Source organism: Olea europaea, unplaced genomic scaffold (genome assembly GCF_002742605.1).
Source record: "Olea europaea var. sylvestris unplaced genomic scaffold, O_europaea_v1 scaffold244, whole genome shotgun sequence".
Taxonomy (NCBI): Eukaryota; Viridiplantae; Streptophyta; class Magnoliopsida; order Lamiales; family Oleaceae; genus Olea; species Olea europaea.
The window spans coordinates 340,165-363,562 of NW_019242592.1; the positions used below are offsets into that span (position 1 = coordinate 340,165).

A 23,398-nucleotide genomic window follows, 5' to 3' on the forward strand; every position below is an offset into this window, starting at 1 on the left:
GTAAATAAAAATACATTAATTAAAAAATATTTATAAAAAATTACTTACAAGTGAAATATTACTTTTAAATTAAAATTCACTTTTGTGTAAAATTTATATATAAAGTAAAAATACTACCAATAAGATAAAAACTAGCTTAAAAAATATAAAAAAATTACTTATAAGTGAAAAAGTTCACTTGTATCAAAATTGTTTACAAGCATAAAATTAATTTATAAATGTAAAATTTAGTTATAAGTAAAAAAATATTAATTTTAAATTTTAATTATAAATAAATATTTATTTTTTATGTTAAATATTAAAATATAACTTATGAGTAAAAAATTCATACAAGAAATTATAAATTTAAAATTTTATTATTTGAAATGAATATTAAACTTTCGTATTGATCTATTTTTAAAAATTGTTTCTAAAGCTATTTTGTTCAAAATCGATCAATTCACAGATGTTTAAAACGCCAATGATCAGCACCCAAAACTCGCAAGTAGGACCTTAGGATCTTTGATTTTATACCTCACCAACCACAGCTGACAACACCAACACCAACACCAACACCAACCACAATCACTACCCATCCCACCAAACTTTCCAAAAACTCCAATCTTTTCAATAGTTCAAGTTCAAATCATTCTTGTCTTCCTCATTCAATCCATTTAAATATATAGCATCCACACTCACTTTGCACCCACTGAAAATCTGACCAATTTTGTGCCAAATTGTAGCAACTTCCCTCCGTGCATAGCTACACATGGAATTCGTAAGTTTCAGACAAACTTAATTTCTCGCATTGTTTTTGGGTCTACGTGTTTTTTGTGTTTTGGGAAGGTTGGATGCTGCTTGCTAATTTTTACTAGAAAATAAAAGAATTTAATTGACTTTTTAAAGTCATTGTATAAATAATTGAATTTCTCACTTGCCCAACAAATTTTCTGGTCGATTTTTTTATTTTTTTGTTAATTTTCAGTTCTTTTTTAACATCCCGTTTTCCATTTGATTTCTGTAGTTATAAATTTTGGTCCTCGACTAATATCAAGAACAAAAAAGCTAATAGAGTCAAAAGAATTGAAAGTTTGCCAAGAATCCAATCTTCCTACACTTGCTTTTAGTTCTTGACCCATCAAAGAAAGCCCCAAGTTTTTCTTGAGTCTCAACTAGAAAAATCAGTTCTTGAATTGATTTGAATTGTGGGATTTTTTTTCAGGCAGTTGAATCTAGTTTGAAGACCATGAAGAGTGGGGAGGGGGTGAGGAGGAACCAGACTTTGATATGTGCACCATTGATGTCTGATACAGTAGATCAAATGGTGGATTTGATGCTCAAGGCTAAGTCGAAGGGAGCCGATATTGTGGAAATCAGATTGGATCACTTGAAGATTTTCAACCCTTACACTGATATTGAAAAATTGATCAAAGTCTGTCCTCTGCCCACTCTCTTTACATACAGGTTGAGATTTAGCAGCCAAAATCATACTTCATATTTTTTCAATTTAACCAATGTTTGAAAAGTCAAGGCTTGGATCCAAATCTACTAAGTTGTGTCACCCTGAAACTTGCTTGAGTCAAAATACAGAGACTTGGTTGCTCTGAAAAGCAGGGCTGATGTTATATTGATATATTCTATCAAACTGGCTAGATTTAATGTTTTTCGCTGTCTTTAGCTATAATCCTATCTGTTGCAATCATAAATTATTACGGCTCGTTCAAATACTTGCTCTAACTTATTGGAGGTTGGGTGAAAATTCAATGAAACACAATAGTCGCCAAAAATTTCAGTACCAAGTCAAGGTAACTCTGATGTCTGGGCGAGTTCTTAGACACTGAATTTAAGCTGTCAAAATTCTATCTTTATTATATATGTTGAAATTTTAATATGCGTGTTATAAAGTTCTGTCTAGAGGAGCTTTGGAACTGGAACATATGGATGATTATATGCATTACATCTTTGCTTTTTTGAAGTGGTATTTTAATTAAAGAACTAAATCTTGGGCATGCAATACATTAATTCCATGTGTACGAAATAGAAAGGAAACTTAAGGGTGAAAGATACCGAATACAGCACTGTGGTCAGCTCTAAAAGTCTTGAAAGGAAAGAAATTTAACTATGGACAAAATTTTAGGGTTAGCTTAATTTTTTCTGTGATAGCAATATTCTTGGTCTGACTGCACAATATTCTCATACTTTGAATTTCAGGTCCATTTTCTACAAGCTAACTCAGATTGAATTTTAATTCAAGGAAATTCATGTATGTTTACCATTAAAATGGCTCTGCTTTTGTTTAGAGTTGAATTTACTTTCTTGGAAGGAAAGTCTTCTTAAAGATTCTATAAAATATTATATTTTGAAACCAAGTTATTTACTTTTCAGAAAATTTTATTGATAGGATAATTTACCTTCTTTTTATTCTTAGAATAAAAGTGGAAAGAAACTGATGCGTTCTTAAAATTATATGTCCGGCTACCATATAACTTCATTTGAACTGGTATAAATTTTATAGATGTCTGTCTAGATCAATACATATACACACACATATATACACAAATGACCTCCTAAACACCGGTGCTTAGCTTATGTCAAGCACCGGTGACAATGGTGAATAAGTTGTCACCGGTACTTAACATAAGCTAAGCACCGGTACTTAGGAGATCATTCCTCCGTCTGTGTGTGTGTATTTAGTATCATTATAGGTATTAGTCTAGTTATCCTTTATATGTCAATTCAAATTTGTTTTCCTCTAAGTAAGTTATGCTGAATTTGGGGTGTTGTATTAGGTTTCCAACATCAAAAACACAACATTGAAAGTCCTACCTCGATCCCCTTAAAAATTACGTTCGAGGACTAAGAATTTTCTAAAATTTGAAGGTGTTAAACTCATCTGTCAAGGCCTCATGTAAAAAAGAGGTGGGTGATGGTTTTGTTATTTTTGCTTGATTTCTTAGATTGTCTCTCTCAGATCTGCAGAGCATAAATTAGATGTCAATTCACTGCACAGTTCATAGTTAATTCGCATCTACCATTTATTTTCATTGTATGAAATTTGAATGGCTTGCATGGCTGCTCTTTTGCTTTCTAAAGGCTCAGGTATTTAGTTCTCGTGCTTATCATAATGCTTTTTTACACAAACCATTGTCAGAGACTTCTATGTTGCTATGATATATGTATATATATAGACTATATAATATATTCATTTTATGGAAACTTCTGATCTCACATTTTTACTAGACCAATATGGGAAGGTGGTCAATATGATGGTGATGAAAAAAGTCGTTTCGAGACACTTCAACTTGCCATGGAGTTGGGAGCTGATCACATTGACATTGAGCTTAAGGTTCCTTTTTCCTTCAAAATGCCACATTATATAAAAGCTGTCCGAAATAATTTCTATAGCTTTATTTGAGAGATAAACTTCAAAACACAACAAGACAAGATTTTTTTCGCAATATAAGCTAATTCATCATTAAAGAAAAAATATACGAAGACTCGAAGTTCGACATTGGCACATGCCTATAGGGTAAATAATTTCTATTATTATTAAGACTAGATCTCACGCTTGTAATCGCTTCATTGTGCATATCCTTAATAAGATAGATATTTATATTGCAAAATTTCTCACCCACCATAACACTGCCTTGGGCACACACTAGCACGAGCCTTTTTAAATCAATAAAAACTATGAACATTTGTTTTTCCTTTTTTCTTTCTTTATCAATATATGAAACAGTTGAATGACTTCCGTAGTAGATAATAAATCAAACATGTTCATAGACCTTTGGATTACACTTTTATCTATGTGCAATTATTCTTTCCTTTAAGTTCACCCATATGTCTATTAGCTTATTACCCTTCACACTTATTACAATTTTAAATATCTCTTTTATGTTACAGCCACATCAGACATAACTAATAATATCTAATCCTCCTGTCCCCTCTGAATTTTGGACCGAATATGGAGAAATTTTTGTGAAGATCTTAAAAAAAATAAAAAAAGTGTGCGAAGGCATAAAAGATTTTTGTTATCATTTATGATCAGAAACCTAAGTTTTCTTGTTTCTAATATATCTTGAAAAAATTAATTCTTGCTGAAGGACTTGCTTGCATCGCTTCTCATTGGAAACAAAGCTCTTTATTTTAGTCAATTTGTCAACTTCAACCTATGGCATTTGTTTTGCCATGAATATTCATTTATCTAGTCTAACAAAAGCTAGAAAATCTCGTGCAGTGTTTGCCAGATTATGCTGCATGCTTATAATCCTAAGATTTCAGATTTTTTATTATTTGCTTTATTTTTGGTCTTTGTGCTTATATTCTACTAAGCACAGCTCAACACAATCTTATACTGAAGATATTCTGTGAAGGCTGCACATGAGTTCAACGATTTTTTGCACGGAAATAAACCTGGAAAATGCAAAGTCATTGTTTCTTCTCACAACTATGATAGTACTCCACCAGTTGAGGACCTAGGAAACCTAGTTGCAAGTATACAAGCTGCTGGAGCTGACATAGTAAAGTTTGCAACAGCAGCTTTGGATATCACAGATGTGGCACGTGTTTTCCAGATAGCAGTTCATTCCCAAGTAAGCAGCTTTATTAATTATTGATTTATCAAAGAATTTTTCTGAAATTATTTTCATGCATATTGGTCAGATTATGCTATCAAGATCCAGGATTGTAAAAGTAGCTTCAAAGTTTGTGATTTCGCCAATAAATTTTTCCCTAACTATGCAATTTTGGATAATAAGATTCATACGGCTCCCTGCTCCCTGTCCCCCCACCACCCAACAAAAAAAAAAAAAGAGAGAGAGAGAGAGGAGACAAAACAGTATGTAAAGGGTAGATAACAGACCTTCACATATTATTTCCGGAGATGGGACGTGTTACGTCCCTGGCTGCTACTTGTTACAGTCTTCTTATCGTAAAGGGTTTTTTGGTTGTAATGCCTCCTATTAATTACATGTGTAATGGAATGTTATATATACTTCCAGAAGTACTTCTTTTCAGTATATGAGCATAATATGTATTTATTCTTTAGGTACCAATTATAGCAATGGTAATGGGAGAGAGAGGATTGATGTCAAGAGTACTTTGTCCAAAGTTTGGTGGATATCTCACTTTTGGTACTCTGGAGGCGGGAAAGGTATCTGCTCCTGGGCAACCAACAATAGAGGAGTTGGTTAATTTGTACAACTTTAGACTGTTAGAGCCTGATACAAAAGTTTTTGGGGTTCTCGGGAATCCTGTAAGCCACAGCAAATCTCCAAAATTGTATAATGAAGCTTTCAAATCAGTTGGCTTTAATGGAGTGTACCTACATTTATTGGTGGATGACGTTCCAAAATTTTTCGCGACATATTCCTCAATGGATTTTTCTGGCTTCAGGTCAAATCTTAAAGCCTAATATGGTTAATTCGCTCATTCATTATTTCACCATGCTTTAATTGTTCTCTGCATGTGTGTGTGTGTGTGTTTATGTGTGCAATTTCTCCACGCTTTAATTGTTCTCAGCCATGATTGGAGGTTCCATGAAATTGTTAATGATCAAAACTGGCTTCTGTTTTAAGAATCCTCCTCCTCACTGTACCTTTTTCAATTTCCCACTCAATTCATATTTTTATCTATCATGCTCTAACATGTGTATGTTGATTTACTAGTCAGTTTCACTGGATTAATAAACCCCATTTTGCATTTTACTCTAACCTGCTGATTAATCAGTTTTAACATTTTTCTGTGTCTGCTGGTTCTTAAGAATGAATTCCAGGCAGTTTTTATACCACGTTTAGCTAAACAGTGAAAATGGGATTTTCTTTGTGCCATGTTTGGCTGCATGAAGTTGGGCCATAAAAATTGATCTAAGAAATGTTGTTAAAAAAAAAAAAAAATAAATAGTCTTGAGGACCCAATTTCATACTGCCATTTCTTTTAAGATGATGAAATGCTTTTACAGAAAACTTGTGTGTCCATCAATGCACGGGCTTTGGTTTTTTCAGGTTTTTGTGTGTGGTTTAACCTGTGAGCTAAGTATTTTCTGTATAACATTAGCCTGATTAAGGAGGAAAAGCCCAGTTAACAATTGATTTCGGTATAATAATCAAATTGAGGAATTATTATTGCTAGTGGAATTAACTTGATGTTGAAGAGCGTTGTATCTGACATTACTTATTGGTTAATGTTATTTAGGCGTCACTTGTCAGTTATGTCAAGCTATGTAGCAAAAGTTTTCATTTTTCTGGAGCATTTGTATCGGTACCCCTCTCTATTTGCATACTGATTGACCAAATGAACATGATTGAATATTAACGAATGATTTTTTTTTTTTTTTTGTTTTTTTGTTTTTTTTTTTGGGGGCTTGGTTTGTGGGCTTTCCTACAGTAAGTCAAGCTGCAGCCGCGCCTCATATAACAATAATAAAAAAGTAGGATGTTTCCTCAATGGATTTTTTTGGCTTCAGGTCAACTCATAGAACCCAATTTGGTTCAATCTTTCAGTGGTCAACCTATAGCTCATTTGTTATTTCTCTGTGCTTTAGTTGCTCTCTCTCTCTGTGTTTCAGTGTTCAATTACTTCTGCCTATTTTTCTCTCTGCCTAGAGCTGTTTGAGTTTTCGTATTTTCCTTTTCTTTTTCTATAAAGTCTCGTCGAATCAATTTACTTGAGTTTTCTTTCTTCCTTTAGCTGTTTCCAAACATGTTTATCATGTCCTCCTTTGTATCTGATGATCCTCTCATGTACAGCTTTATGACACATTGACAAAAGAAAAAAATTAATTTTCATTTACTAAATGTGAAGATTACATCCTGCAGCGTGACTATTCCTCATAAGGAAGCTGCACTTGCCTGTTGTGATGAAGTTGATCCTGTTGCAAAGGTAATTGGTGATAATGTCACATTGTAATGTGCATGTACCAATGCAACTATCATGATTATCGATGTCATTAAGGTACTCTTCGCTTGTGGTTTTTTTTTTTTTGGACCAGTCGATAGGGGCGGTTAATTGCGTCATCAGGCGTCCTGATGGGAAGTTGGTTGGCTGCAATACAGACTATGTTGGTGCAATTTCTGCCATTGAGGATGGCCTTCTAGGTTTCTGCTATGATTTAGTAGCTTAACAGAATTGCTTAATTTGAGTAGAAGCTGAGTGTTGGAGCTATATGGCGTTACAGGTTTGCACAATGGCTCTATGGGAAATTCGTCGCCCTTGGCTGGAAAACTGTTTGTAGTCATTGGTGCTGGTGGAGCAGGCAAGGCACTTGCATATGGTGCAAAAGAAAAGGGAGCAAGAATTGCAATTGCCAATCGCACCTATGGTTAGATTTCCCTCCGGCTTTCCTTTTTTTCACTTCTTTCTTTAACCTCGTATTCCAATTGAAGCTCATACTGGTTCTCCAATTTTCTGACGTAAAGTTTATGTGCTTGCTTGGCTAGGCATTTAAGTACTTATATGCAATGGGTCTCAAGGAATATGTGATTAAAAAGTAGATAAAAGTTATGGGTCCCATGAAATGTGGATAAAAATTGGGTTTGACCAGTTTATATGCGATTATAAGCTTAACCAAACTTGCACTAAAGTTTTCTCTTCCGTGATCTTGTCTTTCTATTTATAATTGCTTGTATTTTCTCATTTTGTCAAAAGATCGAGCTAGAGAACTCGCTGACCTTGTTGGAGGGCAGGCTTTGTCTCTTGCTGAGTTAGATAGTTTTTGTCCCGAAAAGGGAATGATACTTGCAAATACTACTTCAATTGGGATGCATCCGAAGGTCAACGAAACACCTGTTTCCAAGGTTAGACGTCTAATGATGTTCTTCATCCGTCGAGTGCTCTCCATCATGTCTATTTGTCCTGCCACTGTAACAACTTAATCATTTATTATAAGGGTCTATCTGATACGTGCTACTGGACTGGATTGGACATTACAATTACCAAGATTTTAGCTTATTTTTCTTTTTCAGTACTATCCCGTGCTGTCCAGTTGATCCAATCAACTTTTAAAAAAAAAAAAAAAAAAATTATGTTATAGGTCCCATTTCTAATTCTTAGCCTTTTCAGTAGTTGCTAGAGATTATCAAATTGTTCTGCTTTTGCAGGAAGCTTTAGCAAATTACATGCTCGTTTTCGATGCTGTTTACACTCCCAAAATCACTAGACTTCTGCGGGAAGCAGCAGAATCAGGAGCCAAAATTGTCCCAGGAGTAGACATGTTCATTGGACAGGCATATGAACAATACGAAAGGTTCACTGGGTTCCCAGGTAAAGAAAATTAAATGGACTTCTTTTGCTTACGTAGAAAAGGCGTCATTTCATTTGCTTGTCCTGATTATTCGACTTCCAATTGCAGCGCCAAAGGATCAATTTAAGAAAATCATGGAAAATTGACGACGGGAAGGCTTGTTCGGCTTCTCTGGGTCGGCTATTTATCTTCTTTGACAGCACTTGATATTCTTCTCGTGGTCATTCTTTTTGGTATGCAGTATTAGATGATACTGGACGATGCAATGAGAAAGATAAGATGAACCAATCTGGAATTTCCTCCTTTTCTGTTGTTTTAGTATTCTTTTTTGTAATTCAAGTTGAGCTTGGACGGTAAGAACTGTACTTTAGAAAGTCATTGTAGGTGCAATTGTCATTGAGAATAATTGATTTCCAAAGATTGAAGTTTTGTAAGAATACTGTTCAGTTCTTTCAATGATTCATGTACTCAACTTCAAATAGTGTGCTGTTTTTATTCTACCAAATTCGACCATTTCTCTATAATTTCAAGTGCAATGTCCCCTTTCAGTGGGTTTCGAAGATAAAAATATTATTGACGGATGATTGCTTTAGGGAAATTCATGAAATCAATCATCATGCTCTCATATAGAACGAAAGTCGAGAAATTGAAAATTAATTAGTCGAACTCGCCAAAGAAGTAATAAACACCAATGTTATGAAAATGGGTTCTCTACCTACGACTTCAAAATAACGAGTTTTATGATCAATTTAACCGCAACATTTATAACAATCTTATTGTATTCTACATCATTAGGCTAAAAATTAGTTTGTGGGTTCATAATCAATAGAAAATAGAAATTCCTTCTGTACAAATCGATTTTAAAGGTAAGAAGCGGTTACAATTTGTACTAAAGTTGAATTTTTTCTAGAGATTTCCCTCGTTGCGGACTAGACGATATGGAAAAGGCTATTTTTAATAGAGGACCATAAAGTCACCTAGTGGGGAGGAGGTCAATGTGGAAGTAGGCTCTTTTCCAATGCAATGACCCTAATCGTAACGCCGATTTGGCACTCCCCAAGTAAATTGATTTTAGAATAAATTGTAACGCCGATTTGTTTATACTTAAGTCCTGTTTGGCTTAATCAAAAATTGGATTCTTATTATATTTTAATAAAAGTTAATAAAATATGTGATTGGAAGGTTAATAAAAATTGTCATCCTATAAAATATATGGTTAAATTAATTGGGTCTAAAAGTAAGTAAATCGGATTTACTTTTATGTAACCTACTTTGAATACTTTTTAAGGTTTGAGTTTTAGAGGGTGTATTCAATTGAGACTTTTAATGATTTTTTGGGATTTAAAAAATTTAGGAGTGCTCATTTCAACTTTGTGATAGAGGTGGGCGCGTGTCGGTTCGATTCGGTTCGGTTCTAAAGAGAACCGAACCGAACCGAACTTTTCGGGTATCTAGTAAATGGAATCGTCGGGTCCAAATATAATTATGGAACCGTTCGGGTTCAGTTCCATTCGGTTTGGTTCCGTTCGGTTCTGTACTATAATTAAAATTTTTAACATTTATAACAACGTTAGATAAATACGACTAATGATACATTCAATGGTTTTGGAATGTCAAAGATTAGTAAACTATCTTGTTCAAATGATCGCTACGATCAAAGCTTCAGTCAGCGAAAGTCACTGCTTCGATCGGAGGTTAGGGTGTCTGTCGACGATTGTATAGGTTTTGGAATATTAGCGAGGCTGCGAGAGTGAGTGCGAGAGTCGAGACAACGTTATGCACTTTATTGTAGGTGTTTAGGGTTATTTAGTTGATTTGATCTTGTTTGGCTAAGAAATGAAACAATAAAATGGGTAATTGGGTCAAAAATTAAAAAATTAGAAATGCAACAAATTATTGGACTAAAAATTAGAATTTAGAAATCATTAATTTGTTAATTTGTTTAGAAAAAATTAAAATTAAAATAATTTGATTTACTCAATATAAAAAAAAATTATAAATATTCGGTTCTTATTCGGTTCTTCGGTTCTTGGTCTAGAACTAAGAACCGAACCGTACCCATCGGTTCTTAATTCAGATACCCGTTTGGATATTTAATTTGACAAGAACCGTCGGGTTTGGATCGATTCGGTTCGGTTCGGGTTTGGTTCGGAAGATTTGCCCAACCCTACTTTTTGAGACTCTCTAAAAGTCACGGTGTATTTAATTAAGACTTTTATAGACTTTTAAAAAGTCTCTAAAAGTTACGGTGTATTCAATTAAAACTTTTTAGAAGTCTTTATAAGTCTTGGAGTATTCAAATTTTAATGATTTATAGAGACATTTATAAAAGTTTTTGGAGTACTAACTTTTAAACAGAAAGTACTTATATAATATCTTAAAATTTGTTTCTCATTAATCATGAGATTTTGAGAGATTTCCACAAAAATTTAAAAAAATTAAAAATAAAATTTTCCGATCTTTTTTTCCTTTAACCTTCTATGGACATGTTAAAATTTATTTTTTTCCAGTTATTATATTCCATTTATTTTTCTTTCCTCTCTCTTATTATTTATTTCTATTTTCTATGAAAAAATTAAATTGAATTCTTATAACATTTTTTTTTCATTCATTTTTTGTGAAAAATATTATTTTTTATTAAATTATAAAATTTTATATGAAAAAAACTATATATATGTATAGTTTTCATTATTAATTATTTAATTAAGGTCTTCAATATTTATTTTTTCAATATTTTTTTATTATATGAAAAGAAGACGGAGAAGGAAAAGGGGAATTATGGAAACTAAAGAATTTCATACCAGATTCATGTGAATTTTATTTCAAATGAAAGTTTTCAAAAGTCTTTTGAATTCTACAAAAATTTATGAAAAATTTAAAATGAAAATCTATAGAAGTCTACGAAAAACTTCTACTAATTTCATACAAAACTTTAAAAATTCACGAAATCTACAAATATCATCACTTAAAAAAAGTCCATCAAAAATTTCAAAAGTCCCTATTGAATGCACCCCCACACACAGACAGTTGCTTCATATATCATACACCACAAGGTGGGATTAGTGGAGCAGAATTTATGCTAATTTTCAATGTTTGAAACAAGAACATTAATTTAATACTCTGTTTTGACACATTGATGGGTTTCTTTGGCTGTGTAGTACTACCGTTTCAACTCAATGCGTTCACATTTAATTCAAGTCACCTCTAGAATAGCTGTTCTTGGGAAATCAGGGCGCATATCATGCGCACGCAAGTTATTCGATGAAATGCCTCAAAGGGACACAGTTGCATGGAATGCAATGCTCACTGGATATTGCCACCTGGGCCTTCACCAAGACGCTCTACCCTTGCTCCAATGCATGAGAATCAGCAACGTCAAGCCCGATCACTTCACGTTCACTGCGGTACTGAGCGTGTGTGCGGGGAAGGATCTACAGTTTGGGCAAAATCTCCATGCGCTTGTCACTGTTTCAGGGTACAATTCATCGTTGCCGATAAATAACGCTCTTATTGATATGTATGGGAAGTGCTCAACTGTGGGGAATGCGAATAGAGTGTTCGAAGAGATGAGTCTTAGGAATGAAGTTTCATGGTGCTCTTTATTGTTTGCTTATGTAAATATTCGAGTTTTTGATATTGCTAATAGTATTTTGTGTGCTATGCCGAAAAGGGTTGTTATAGCCTGGAATACTATGATTGCTGGTTATGCAAAATCAGGGAGGATGGAATTTTGTATAGATTTGTTTAGGAAGATGTTGGAGGATCTATGCAGCCCGGACAAATGGACTTTGAGTGCCCTCATGAATGCTTGTGCTGAAACAAGTGAATGTTGTTATGGTTGTATGGTGCATGGTTTCATTATTCGAAGTGGCTGGAGTTCCGCCGTGGAGGTTAACAATTCTGTTGTTAGTTTCTACGCAAGCTTTGGAGATGAAAACAGCGTTTTGAAGGCAGTCGAAAGCGTTGAAATATTGACTCAGGTGTCTTGGAATGTGATTATTGATGCTCAAATGAAGATAGGCAATATTGACGAAGCGTGTCTTGCTTTTCAGCAGGCGCCTGAGAAGAATCTTGTTTCTTGGACATCTATGATTGCTGGATATGCAAGAAATGGACATGCAGAACATTCTACGAGGTTTTTCATTAATATGATAAGAGGCGGACTTTTGCCTGATGATTTTACATTTGGAGCTGTTTTACATGCTTGTTCTAACTTGGCAATGTTGGGACACGGTAGAATGGTCCATTGTTTTGCAATTCAATTCGGTTTCTACGCTTATGCTTATGTTGGCAATGGCTTGGTGAACATGTATGCTAAATGTGGGGACATAGAAGGTTCGTGCATGGCCTTTAATGATGTTTACGAGAAGGATTTGATCTCGTGGAATACAATGTTATTTGCATTGGGATTGCACGGACACTCTAGCCAAGCTCTTCAGATTCTCGAAGAAATGGTAGCTTATGGAATGAAACCAGATAAAGTCACCTTCATAGGCCTGTTGATGACTTGTAGTCATCTAGGCCTTATAGAGAAAGGCCTTGGTCTTTTTGAATCAATGAGCTCCAAGTACAGACTCTATCCTGAAACCGACCACATGGCTTGTATGGTAGATATGCTAGCTCGAGGTGGAAAGTTGGAAGAAGCAAGAGAGTTAGCAAATACATATCTAGGAAACAATAGTGTGGAGGTCAGCTCAGTCGAGGCCCTTCTTGGATCATATTCCACTCAAGGCGACATAATGGGTGCAGAGTTGGGGGAGCAGCTGCAGAATTTGAAGCCTCACAATGAGATGAGTTATGTCATGTTGTCAAACTTGTATAGTGCAAGTGGGCAGTGGAAAGAAGCCGAGATTGTGAGGAGAGTGATGGCAGATCAACGCGTCAAGAAAATGCCTGGTTGTAGTTGGATTGAAGTAAGAAACGAGGTGACAGCATTTGTGGCTGGAAGGATTCAATCCTCGTTCATGGAGGAGGTATACAATATGCTACATGTTCTTGAATCTGAAATAAGGTATCCTTGGTCTATTCATTTATGGGACGAAATTACTTGAACAAGCAGACTGGTATACCTCTGATGAATCAATGCTCGTTCTTCAATGAAACTGAATGATATTGAGCTCGGGAAGGACCTGGCATAATATCTGACATATGGACAACAGCATTCATCGCCATAAAGTAGTCCATGTGAAGATTTCTAGTTAAGGCAAGACAAAAATAGGCTGGCACGAGCTAAGGGGATGATACAGTTCAATTCCAGCCGTAAGGATGGCTTTTGCTCATGTCTCGTCTAGCCGAAGCAACATAAGAGCCATCTTTACCTGAAATCAAGATTTGATTCCTTTTATGTATAATGCAGAACTGCATAGCTTGATCTACTAAGTTTTGCGGACCGGCATCTACATACCTCGGTGGCTTGTTCGTAAGATAAGACTTTATAGTATTGAGGAACAAAAAGAAGTTAAATCTTTTTCATTGAATATGCTACGGAATGACTTCCTTTGTTTGTTTAGATTGACTTTTGCATTTATGTATCAGTTGTGTAAAGAATTCATGATCTTGTGAATGTGAAATTATTGAGAACTACAAAATCCATGTCCAGGTGCAATTCCTATTTTTTTAATCTTCAGGGGCCTGAATGCAATAAATAAATATTCAAGAGATTGAGTTAAAAAGAATCATCCTCCCAAGTTGAGTAGTACGTTTTTAAATTTTTGAGTCAATCATGAATTTAAAATAGCATATCACGTACTTGTAGTTAAGAAGAATGTTTTTTTAAATTTTTGAGAGGTCAATCAGGAATTTGATATAACGTGTCAAACTTATCACGCACTTATAGTTTACAATTAGTCTTCGACAAAAATTGTCTAATTGTTCATTAATCAATACTTGACTCCCTACAATCCAACCTTTTATTAAGTTAAAATTTCTTTCTCAATTTAGACTAATACTAAAAAAAATTGAAGTGAGGCATATTTTTATGAGAAACACATGATGATTAAGTGAAGATTCGGATAGTTTCCTCAGCTAGTGATTGATGTGATAATAAAAGATTGAAAACTAACTCTTTCTAAACATTAAGAACCAACTCGTTACTCGGACATTTAGGAACAAGCATTGTGTCACGACATTTAACATCGTAAAACGTCTATTTAGTCGATAAATGGCCATGTACGTGATGTTGTATAGGAAGGGTAAAATTATTTAGAAAAAGCAATAATGTAATTTGAATAGTTTCCATTTGATTTTGGGATCAAATAATCTTTGTGGTCGTTATAACGGGCACAATATTAAAAGGCTGGGGGCATAAGTGTGCCAAATGAAAGATTGGGGAACGTGTCTACCCCACCTGAGGAAGCTTGGGACAACTTAGGGAAATTAGCCCTAATTGTACCATATAATCGCACATCAAAAAATTTCGCAGTTTTCTAACCATTTCCCTCGCTGGATTCTTGAAACTGTGTTAGATCTGGGAGTAGGAGATAATGAAGTTTCTTGATTGGTATTTGAAGATAGCATTAGTTTCAGCCGCGATTGGGGGTTCCATGGAATTCTTCATGATCAAAACTGGCTTCTGTGTGAGAACCCTCCTTCTCAGTCTACTTTCAGAAGTTAATTATTTTTCTTTAACATGTATTTGGTGATTTAATTTTAAGTACTGGATTAATCAAGTGTTTTTGTGCGCGTGTGTTCTTAAGAAAGAATCGGAATGGTGTGCAGTTTATGTACAGGGAAAATAGGAATTTCTTGATGCTAGGACTTGGGTCCTAATAGTTTGATTAAAAAGAAACAAAAAAATCAATCTGAAGCCCAATTTCGTGCTTCCATATCACTTTTGAAGACAGTGACATGCTTTTACAAAATGCTTGTGCCTTCCAGGCAATACTAGGCTGCAATTTTCTTTGGGTTTCATGTGATATTAAGACTTGATATTTCATCTTAATTAGCCCAAGCCTTATGTGTTAGTTATTGTATTCATCTTTAACTGATGTGAGACTTATTCCTTAACATGCTCCGCAATATGGTGGCTCGTTTGAGCACACTAATCTTGGAATCGAAATGATCGTCAAGCTTTAAACCAACCGAATTGCTTATTTGAGCTTAACAGGTTCTGATACCAGTTCCACATCAAAGTCAACCTTGTTAAGATGAATAGACCAAGTCCTTATATATTGGTTATCAATTCAACAACTGAAATCAGTATATTCAATTAAATCAAATGAATTACTATTGCAAGTTGAGTTACCTTTATGCTGAAGAGCATTGTATCTGCCATTCCTTATTGGTTAATGTTGTTTAGAATCTGGTTTTCTATGTCAAGCTGTCTGTGTGTGACAAAAGTTTCATTTTTATAAAGTATTTGTAGCAGGACCCCTCTTTATTTGCGTACTCATGTACTGACGAAAATGATTAATTTATTCTCCTATGAGTTTCTCTAGCAGGGTGGGCATTCCTATGGCAGTTCAGCTGCAGCCTCGCCTTTACAGTTCTGTCCGAGCTTCGATTAGTCCATTTCAATACTTAACTTGGATATACTAAAGCTGAATTTTCATGTTCTCATTGTGAACATTTTGAATTGTTGTAATTGCAATGTGCTTCTTGTCGTCAATTTCCTGTTCATTCTCAATTTTAGTCAATACAAGAATTTTGATTGAGATCCTTATTTGCATTTCTATTTGGATTAATCAGATGATAAAGTGACAGTTCTAGAGTCAGAGAAGAGGGCTTGGGAGAATTCTCCTGAAGCTCAGGCCGTTAGAGAAGCTCTAAATCCTTGGAGAGATCAAGATAAGCAAGCAAGAAAAAGTTCCTAGCTTGTGTTTTTGAAGGTTTGACATTTTATTTCCGTTTAATACTGTTAGACTGCATCTGTCCTTCCATAATTAGAAAATTTTTGCCACAAAATAAGCTGATGGATTGCGCCAGGAGTATATGAGTAAAATATCGGGTGTTAATATAGCCTAACTAAGAGCATCTCCAATAGGCCCTTTAGTTCTCTCATTTGTTTTTAGAGAGCCAATCTTCATTTTACCTAGTCCAACAAACTATATCTTTAAAAATTTAAGCAGAAAGTGGATTTGGCTCTCCAAATGGAGAGAGCAAAACTCTCTCGATATATTACTTTAAATGTTTTCACATGAGATTACACAACTTTATATGAACTTCTTTGAAAGGAAGCAAGTAGAAAATGGAACAAAAACGTTTGGTTATTATTATTTATAGGAATAAGCAAACTAAAGAGCAAATACAAAGAGTTTTTATTGGACTATTCACACTTTATTTTAAAAATAATTTCAAGATGCTCTTTATATTTCAAATATGCTCTTTAAAATAAAGAGCAATGCGTTGTTGAAGATGCTCTAACAGGCTAGAGTCATTGGGTTATCTTTAGATGAATATGCCAACCATCAACATCCTGGACCTTAAATCTCTTAGTAATTATCTCTACTTCCCCCACTGGGTTCTGGAGTGAGCTAAATGAAGGGCCTTTGTGGGCATTGAAAATCCTCTGCAGAGAAATGTATTTATTTTTTAAGGCTGGAATAAGCAACCCTTCTCACCATGTCATGGATTGATTTTGTGAATGACGTCAAATAGGTGTTAAATTGTTCTAACTTGTGTCCTTTTGTATCGTGGTTCTTTTTCTTCTTCTTTTTTCATCTCAAGATGATCTGTGATTTTGTGATTACTAATAGATGTGTAGACCAATGATAATGTTATTATAGAATTAAGGAGGCTAATTTTGAGCACCATGCAGTATCTAATAAAGATAAATGATGCTTAAAAATCATGCTGTGGAAAATATTTATTAATTACCTAATCTTTCCGTGTCTTTTGCAGAGCAAGCTATTGGGATTGGACATGATAATTACAGAAAGAATTAGAGATTTGATAGCTGCATTAATATCAGTGGAGCTCGATGCCAATTACGCTAGTGTTTTGTAGTGCCATGATGAATGCTTAGCACGATTTTTCTGGAGTTGCTATACGTAACTGCAATTCTTTGCTTGGATGCACAATAAGAACCTTTTCGTGGTTTTTATGGTTAATATTATTATGAATTCCTTGTATTCATATTTAACGTGTATGAAAGTGGCATAATTAGTGAGTCATATAGTTCGTTTTGGTTATTAGTGAGGAATTATGTCCTTGGTTCATTATAAATATTTTGCTTTTTGGTGGGGATGGACTCCTTCAATTGAATGATTGATCTAAAGAGCTTGGTCTTGCATTTGCTAGAATGTATTCTCTTGAAGATTTGGACATGACAGGTGGTTGTATGGCAAGATTACTCGATAAAATAATTATGCACAGAAACGTTTATTGTTCTATTATGATTAAACGATTAATTTGTACTACTAAGAGCAACTAATAATTGGAAACTAATTGTAAAATTTAAGCAAGAAGACACTGCACCTGATGCTGCTACATAATTGCACTAAATTGAAGAAGATAACAGTGTGATTAGGATATACAGAAAGGAGGCTCGCCTTAATAATTTTCATGTTGGATGGAACTATTAACGCAACTTAATAAATAAACACAAGTTTCCGAAAGTACCCATATGAAGTTGACAGAAAATTGTCTATGATGCATAAGCGTAACAATTTGACAACGAACAATTGAAGAAGAAGAAAATGAATAAGAAAGAAAAAATGGGATTTCAAGAAGAAGAATTTTTAGAAGGCAAGAGAAAATTAATTTGTTCATATATTCAAGCGGGGTGCCTGTAATGTGTCCATCAACATAATATTCCTAAGCAATAATATGCTAAGACTGAAACTCTTTGGCATTGAATCGGAATATTCACGAAGAATTGGTTGTTCTATCTTGATACTGTCTTATAATTCTTCGAAACATTCTGTCTTTATCATCCTATGACTATGATTTACACTTGAAACAATCACGAAGCATTCGATTTATACAATTTGTAGACCTCGGACATAATCTCCAAAGCCTCTCGAGCTTTCCCAAGTACATTAAAGACTGTTGCCGCAATATGAGATGGTGTAAGCCCTGCTTCCACCAGTTGATCGGCCCGGGATCCATGGTCAATGTACCGATCTGCAAGAACCAGTGGCCTCCACTGCAGGAGTTGAAATTGGGAGAAATCAGTATTTAAGCCGATTCTATGTTATCCAAATAAATCCTCAAGAGTCGAGAACGGTAAAACATTCACTTTTGGAATGCAAGTACATAATTAGTCAAGTTCCTCAGAAGTTGCATAGGTCTAACTTTTCGCTTCATCAAATTTTCCGATGTTCTCTAATGAAATAGTAATGCTATTTGTCATCACTGATTACCACCGTCATGTTTACATGGCATTCAATTAGAGGTCTAATAACATGAATTCTATGTCGCTAAATTTAAGTGGACCTGTCATATAATATCGTCGTGTTGCCATATAGGGTAACAATGTTCATCGTGACGACAAATGGCATTATTCCTAATGTTAATAGTATAATTCAATTCATACCTTCAAATTTCCATCAAGAACTCCATCCAGGGCCATGAACTGAGCGACGTGAGATCCAAAACCGCCAATTGACCCTTCCTCCACGGTGATCAATATCTCATGTGATTTCGCCAAGCTGCGTACAAGAGCATGATCTAATGGCTTGCAGAAGCGTGCATCTGCAACAGTTAACCGTAAACCATGAGGTTCTACTAAGGCAGCAGCAGCCAAACAGCTTTGAACGGCTGATCCATACCCCAAAAGAGCCACTCTCTCTCCTTCAATCAATATCCGGCCCTTTCCAACCTGCGAGAATATTTTCAAAGAATTATTGTCGATTCTCTCTACATTTATCAAAATCTACCGTCATTTAAAAAGCAAATAGATGTTATAGATTAACATTAAACCGTAACTTCAAGATGATAAACACCAAAAAAAAGGTCAGATGAACGATACCTCGAGAGGAATGCCTTTGTTTCCTGGGGGCAGCTCTACGCCCTCCCCGTTTCCTCTTGGATAGCGGAAACAGCTTGGTCTATCATCAATAGCAGCCGCAGTTGCAACCATGTGAAATAGCTCGGCCTCATCAGAAGGAGCCATCACCACCATGTTTGGAAGGCATGCCATAAAAGTAACATCAAACGCCCCACAGTGTGTAGGACCGTCCGCTCCAACTAAGCTAGCTCTGTCCAAAGCAAACCTCACGGGTAGCTTCTGCAAATCCACATCATGTACTACCTGGATATGAGAGAAAGACTCCCCTGTTAGAAATTATGTAGGCTATGAAATAATGATCACTGAGAAAACAGAAATGTAAATTAGCTTGCCTGGTCATAAGCCCTTTGCATGAAGGATGAGTAGATTGCACAAAAAGGTTTAAGGCCTTCGCAGGCCAAACCCGCAGCAAAAGTTACGGCATGCTGTTCTGCTATACCGACATCAAAACACCTCGTTGGGAAGTGACGCGAGAAAAGGTTCAAACCCGTCCCACCTCCCATTGCTGCGTGGATTGCAACAATGTCCTCGTCAGCTTCCGCTTCTGCTATCAGAGCCTCTGCAAAGTAAGTTGTGTATGTCTGAGTCAGGGCATTGGATTTAAATTGTTTTCCAGTTGCTGGATCAAACTTAGTGACACCTGCAAATAGTAAAGAAGACAAACCATAAACTCTTAATTAATTTGAGAAATGAACTGCTGTGAGAAAAATAATGAAGATAAAACTCGTCTCAGTTATTCTGTTTTAAGAATGTCCCAAATTAAGTGTGTTTGCATAAACAACCTGATACGAGCATATGTACAACTAATGTTCTGACAACATTTTGCAACCAATACAGCAATACTTTACCATGGTACTTGTCTGCAGCTTTCTCAGCGTATGGATAACCTCTGCCTTTCTCGGTGACAACGTGGATTAACACTGGACCTGTTGTTTCAGTACTCTTAACTTCTTTAAGAATAGCAATTAGATCATCAATATTGTGGCCATCAACAGGACCAATGTAATAAAGTCCCAGCTCTTCAAATAATGCAGATCCAGAACCGCTGATCAAGCCACGAGCATATTCATCAACTTTTACTGCAAGATCATGCATGGGCCCACCTATCTGTTTAGTAACTCCCTGCAATAATTTAAATCAAAATTATTAAAGAATTTATAAAAGAAATCTTTTTCTTTTTCATCATACATTCTCATTCTCACTATATAACCTTGGCAACTTCTCTTAGTTCTCTAAGTGGCTCGTTGGACTGCAACCTACTCAGGGCACTACTTAAAGCTCCAACAGGAGGAATTGGGCCGTCTAGATTGGCAGTGGGTAACGAGACTTGTTTGTTGTCATTAAGAATAACAATCATGTCAGAGTCGAGGTATCCAGCATTGTTCATTGCTTCATAAGCCTGACCTGCTGTCATCGCACCATCACCTATTACAGCTACTACATTGTTGTTTCTTCCTTTTAGATCCCTTCCAACAGCCATTCCTGGGAGGCAAGAAATCTAATGGATCAAAAACCTAGAAGAAGAGACAATCTCCAGATTCTTTGATGCAATTAGCATCTCAAGAACAAGGTGTGAACGCTTTTACTGATGATAAAAAGATGTGTGAGTATGTGTGTGTGTGCTTATAAGTACAGAGAAATGATCTCGTAAGGACGTGCCTAGCGTGGCATGACATGCCAATTAATTGGTGGATCATTTCATTCTTGGGACCTACCATAAACTAATTCACTAATTAATTGGTTTGTCACGTTGCCGGTGCTTAGCTCCTATATATTTATATTTTGTCTTGTTCATATTAAAGCATGGATATAGATGATGCTACTTTCTTTAAATTGTGACAAATTAAATGGATTGCCATTAATGAAGTATCAATATCTCTGTCACCAAATGCACCATCTCCTAAGCACTATGCTAACACAGGTGCTTAGCATAGTGCTTAGTTCAGTAACACGGCACACTAATTAATTAGTATGCCACGTGTGTGTGTGTGTGTCTATACACACACACACACACACACAATATATTCTGCCTTGTTCATATTGAAGAATGCATCTAGGTGATGCTACTTTCTTTAGGCCCTGGTTGGAGGGATTAAGATCTTGATTTTATTCCAAGTCAAAATCAACAATTAATTTTAATCACACATTTCATAGGACACACAACATATCAACCACATTTTATCAACTTTTATCAAAATCTGCTGTATATCTGATTTTAATCCCTATCGAACATGGGCTTAAATTGATACAAATTAAACATGTCATGATTAACAAAGTATCAAGATCACAAAAATGCACCATTGATTTGTAGATACTGGAAGAAAATCCTGATCAAATTTCCTTGTTTGTCAAGTGTTAAAATAATAAACGCTTTTGGTCAAACAATTTTCTATTCACATAGTTCATGCAACCCATAAGCACTATCCACTTATCCACCACACATTTCTATCTATTTATAGTTTAAACTGATTATAAACAATTTCCGAACACGAATACTGTATAACAGTATGAAATCTAGTCTATGTATTGTTATTTTATTGTGGATTTCAATGTTCAGTTGGGAGGAATAAGAGATTACCTAGGCCTGCTGAGATAGTTGTCGAACTGTGGCCGGTACCAAAGCAATCATAATCACTCTCAGAGCGCTTAGTAAAACCAGACAGACCATTTGTCTGTCTCAATGTATGCATCTTGTCTCTTCTACCAGTCAAAATCTTATGTGGATATGACTGCGGCATACAGAAAAGAACTTATCACAATCTTGCACTAACTAATTTATTAAGCGAACTGTACAAAAATAAAATTATCACCTGGTGACCAACATCCCAAAGTATTCTATCTCGAGGAGCATTAAATACGTAATGAAGAGCCACGGTGAGCTCAATAACACCAAGGCTCGAGCCAAGATGACCTCCCGTCTTTGAAACGTTGAATATAACATCAGACCGTAACTCATCTGCAAGTTGTTTCAGTTCCTGAAACAAAGATTAGCATTAATTTCAGACGAATATATTAGAAAGATGCAGTCCAACATACATTAGTACAAGTGTCATATAAAACTGTTTGATATGGTTACTGAGGTTCATTTTTATACCTTAGTCGACAGATTTTTCATGTGAATAGGATAGTTGATAGTGTCCAAGAGAGGAGTAGGTGGCCTCTGTGAATGATACTCCCCTCTCTCGGATAAGGTTGCACAGACCTCAGCTGCCCTCTTCCTTACCTTCAATACCAAAATATTACAAAACCATTTCAGGCAAGTTTCTAGACTGACAGTCGAAATAAGTTCGTTCAAATGAACACCCAAAATCACACAGGATACAGAGAAATACACTCATAGATACACGTTTGAAAAAAGACACTCACATGGCAGGATCCTTGTCAAAAGATAGTCTTGAATCTGTAACATAATAAACAGACATGTGTACCTAATAGGAGAATAGGATCTTAACTTCTTTTTTCTTTCTTATACCATTCCATCGTTACTAAGCATACCACAGGTCCACAAATGAAAAATGAATGTGAGACAGAAAAGTCCATTACCCAGGAACAAAAACATGGGTTCTGTCGAAAGCCACTTATTTTAAGTTGTTAAACTCATGATTAAAATATTAAACAAATCAACTCATTATAGAAAGATTAAAAAAATTACAAACCTGCCTATTCTTGCAATAAACTTGACACTGCGGATCTGTTTCATGGAGCCAGTGAGACCATAAACTTGTGTGCCTTTAAGGTTCTGCACCCACTGCCATGCTCAAATTCCCGGGGAATGCAAATGCACAGAGAGCCATTAAAATAATATTTCTCTATATAACAACAAATAGCAACTAAATAAACTTCAAAAAAGGAAATCAAGATTATAGCTTCTTCACAAAAAGATCCCGAAATTTACACTGCTTCTATAAGGTCCTTGGATTTTCTAGAGGCTTTGAAATCTGGCTTTTGAAATTTCAACAAATAGGTGATAGATAAAATGCTAGAGGGTGTCTGTGTGAAATTGACATTTCAAAGTGTGAGAATTCAAGAATTCTTAGAGGCCCAAAGTTTGGCTGATTTTCTTAACTGGTTAGAGCCTTAGCAGTACAACGATAGGTGCTTTTTGCTAACATTTATAGTCGGGTTGAACAATGCAAGAGAATGACAATGGTGGAGTCATAATTTGATTGGGCAACGTTGCATGAATAATGTATTAATAATCCTATCTAGCATCATAGTGGCTACGCCATCAA

The 23,398-nt window shown here is 35.4% G+C and overlaps 4 protein-coding genes across 5 annotated transcripts; 3 read left to right on the forward strand and 1 right to left on the reverse strand.

Moving 5' to 3' along the window:
- The first annotated feature begins 546 nt into the window (after positions 1-546).
- Positions 547-8,699, forward strand: LOC111382155 (bifunctional 3-dehydroquinate dehydratase/shikimate dehydrogenase, chloroplastic-like). Of its 2 annotated transcripts, XM_023006041.1 has the most exons (11): positions 547-757; positions 1,202-1,443; positions 3,220-3,325; positions 4,353-4,571; positions 5,027-5,373; positions 6,795-6,858; positions 6,968-7,073; positions 7,154-7,297; positions 7,624-7,772; positions 8,076-8,238; positions 8,327-8,699. In XM_023006041.1, exons 1-11 carry the CDS (start codon positions 749-751, stop codon positions 8,362-8,364), a joined length of 1,587 nt encoding a protein of 528 aa, XP_022861809.1. In that variant the 5' UTR covers positions 547-748; the 3' UTR covers positions 8,365-8,699. The 2 variants fall into 2 exon arrangements, with proteins under 2 accessions (XP_022861809.1, XP_022861810.1); XM_023006042.1 differs by lacking the exon at positions 547-757 and having other exon boundaries at positions 4,340-4,571.
- A 2,484-nt stretch (positions 8,700-11,183) lies between these two features.
- On the forward strand, positions 11,184-13,838 carry LOC111382166 (pentatricopeptide repeat-containing protein At2g36980, mitochondrial). The gene has a single exon (XM_023006057.1). It carries the CDS (start codon positions 11,395-11,397, stop codon positions 13,267-13,269), a length of 1,875 nt encoding a protein of 624 aa, XP_022861825.1. The 5' UTR covers positions 11,184-11,394; the 3' UTR covers positions 13,270-13,838.
- Positions 13,839-14,636: 798 nt separating this feature from the next.
- On the forward strand, positions 14,637-17,434 carry LOC111382158. The gene is made up of 3 exons (XM_023006045.1): positions 14,637-14,791; positions 15,905-16,044; positions 17,057-17,434. The coding sequence occupies exons 1-2, from the start codon at positions 14,701-14,703 to the stop codon at positions 16,027-16,029; spliced, it is 216 nt and encodes a 71-aa protein (XP_022861813.1). The 5' UTR covers positions 14,637-14,700; the 3' UTR covers positions 16,030-16,044; positions 17,057-17,434.
- A 473-nt stretch (positions 17,435-17,907) lies between these two features.
- On the reverse strand, positions 17,908-22,960 carry LOC111382148 (probable 1-deoxy-D-xylulose-5-phosphate synthase, chloroplastic). The gene is made up of 10 exons (XM_023006031.1): positions 22,823-22,960; positions 22,261-22,389; positions 21,977-22,141; positions 21,745-21,895; positions 20,377-20,648; positions 20,015-20,288; positions 19,499-19,806; positions 19,128-19,409; positions 18,693-18,977; positions 17,908-18,302 (listed from the first exon to the last, which is right to left on the reverse strand). Exons 2-10 carry the CDS (start codon positions 22,279-22,281, stop codon positions 18,120-18,122), a joined length of 1,941 nt encoding a protein of 646 aa, XP_022861799.1. The 5' UTR covers positions 22,282-22,389; positions 22,823-22,960; the 3' UTR covers positions 17,908-18,119.
- Positions 22,961-23,398: the final 438 nt, after the last annotated feature.

Bases quoted from the DNA above. Each gene is read 5' to 3' on its own strand.
- LOC111382166 (XM_023006057.1), top strand. From the start codon at position 11,395: ATGCGTTCACATTTAATTCAAGTCACCTCTAGAATAGCTGTTCTTGGG.
- LOC111382148 (XM_023006031.1), bottom strand. From the start codon at position 22,281: ATGAAAAATCTGTCGACTAAG. The intron at 22,142-22,260 runs GTATAAAAATGA...TCTTTGTTTCAG, and splicing joins TGAAAAATCTGTCGACTAAG to GAACTGAAACAACTTGCAGA. The intron at 20,289-20,376 runs GTTATATAGTGA...AAATTATTGCAG, and splicing joins AACTAAGAGAAGTTGCCAAG to GGAGTTACTAAACAGATAGG.
- LOC111382158 (XM_023006045.1), top strand. From the start codon at position 14,701: ATGAAGTTTCTTGATTGGTATTTGAAGATAGCATTAGTTTCAGCCGCG. The intron at 14,792-15,904 runs GTGTGAGAACCC...TGGATTAATCAG, and splicing joins CATGATCAAAACTGGCTTCT to ATGATAAAGTGACAGTTCTA.
- LOC111382155 (XM_023006041.1), top strand. The intron at 7,773-8,075 runs GTTAGACGTCTA...CTGCTTTTGCAG, and splicing joins ACGAAACACCTGTTTCCAAG to GAAGCTTTAGCAAATTACAT. The intron at 8,239-8,326 runs GTAAAGAAAATT...TTCCAATTGCAG, and splicing joins AAGGTTCACTGGGTTCCCAG to CGCCAAAGGATCAATTTAAG.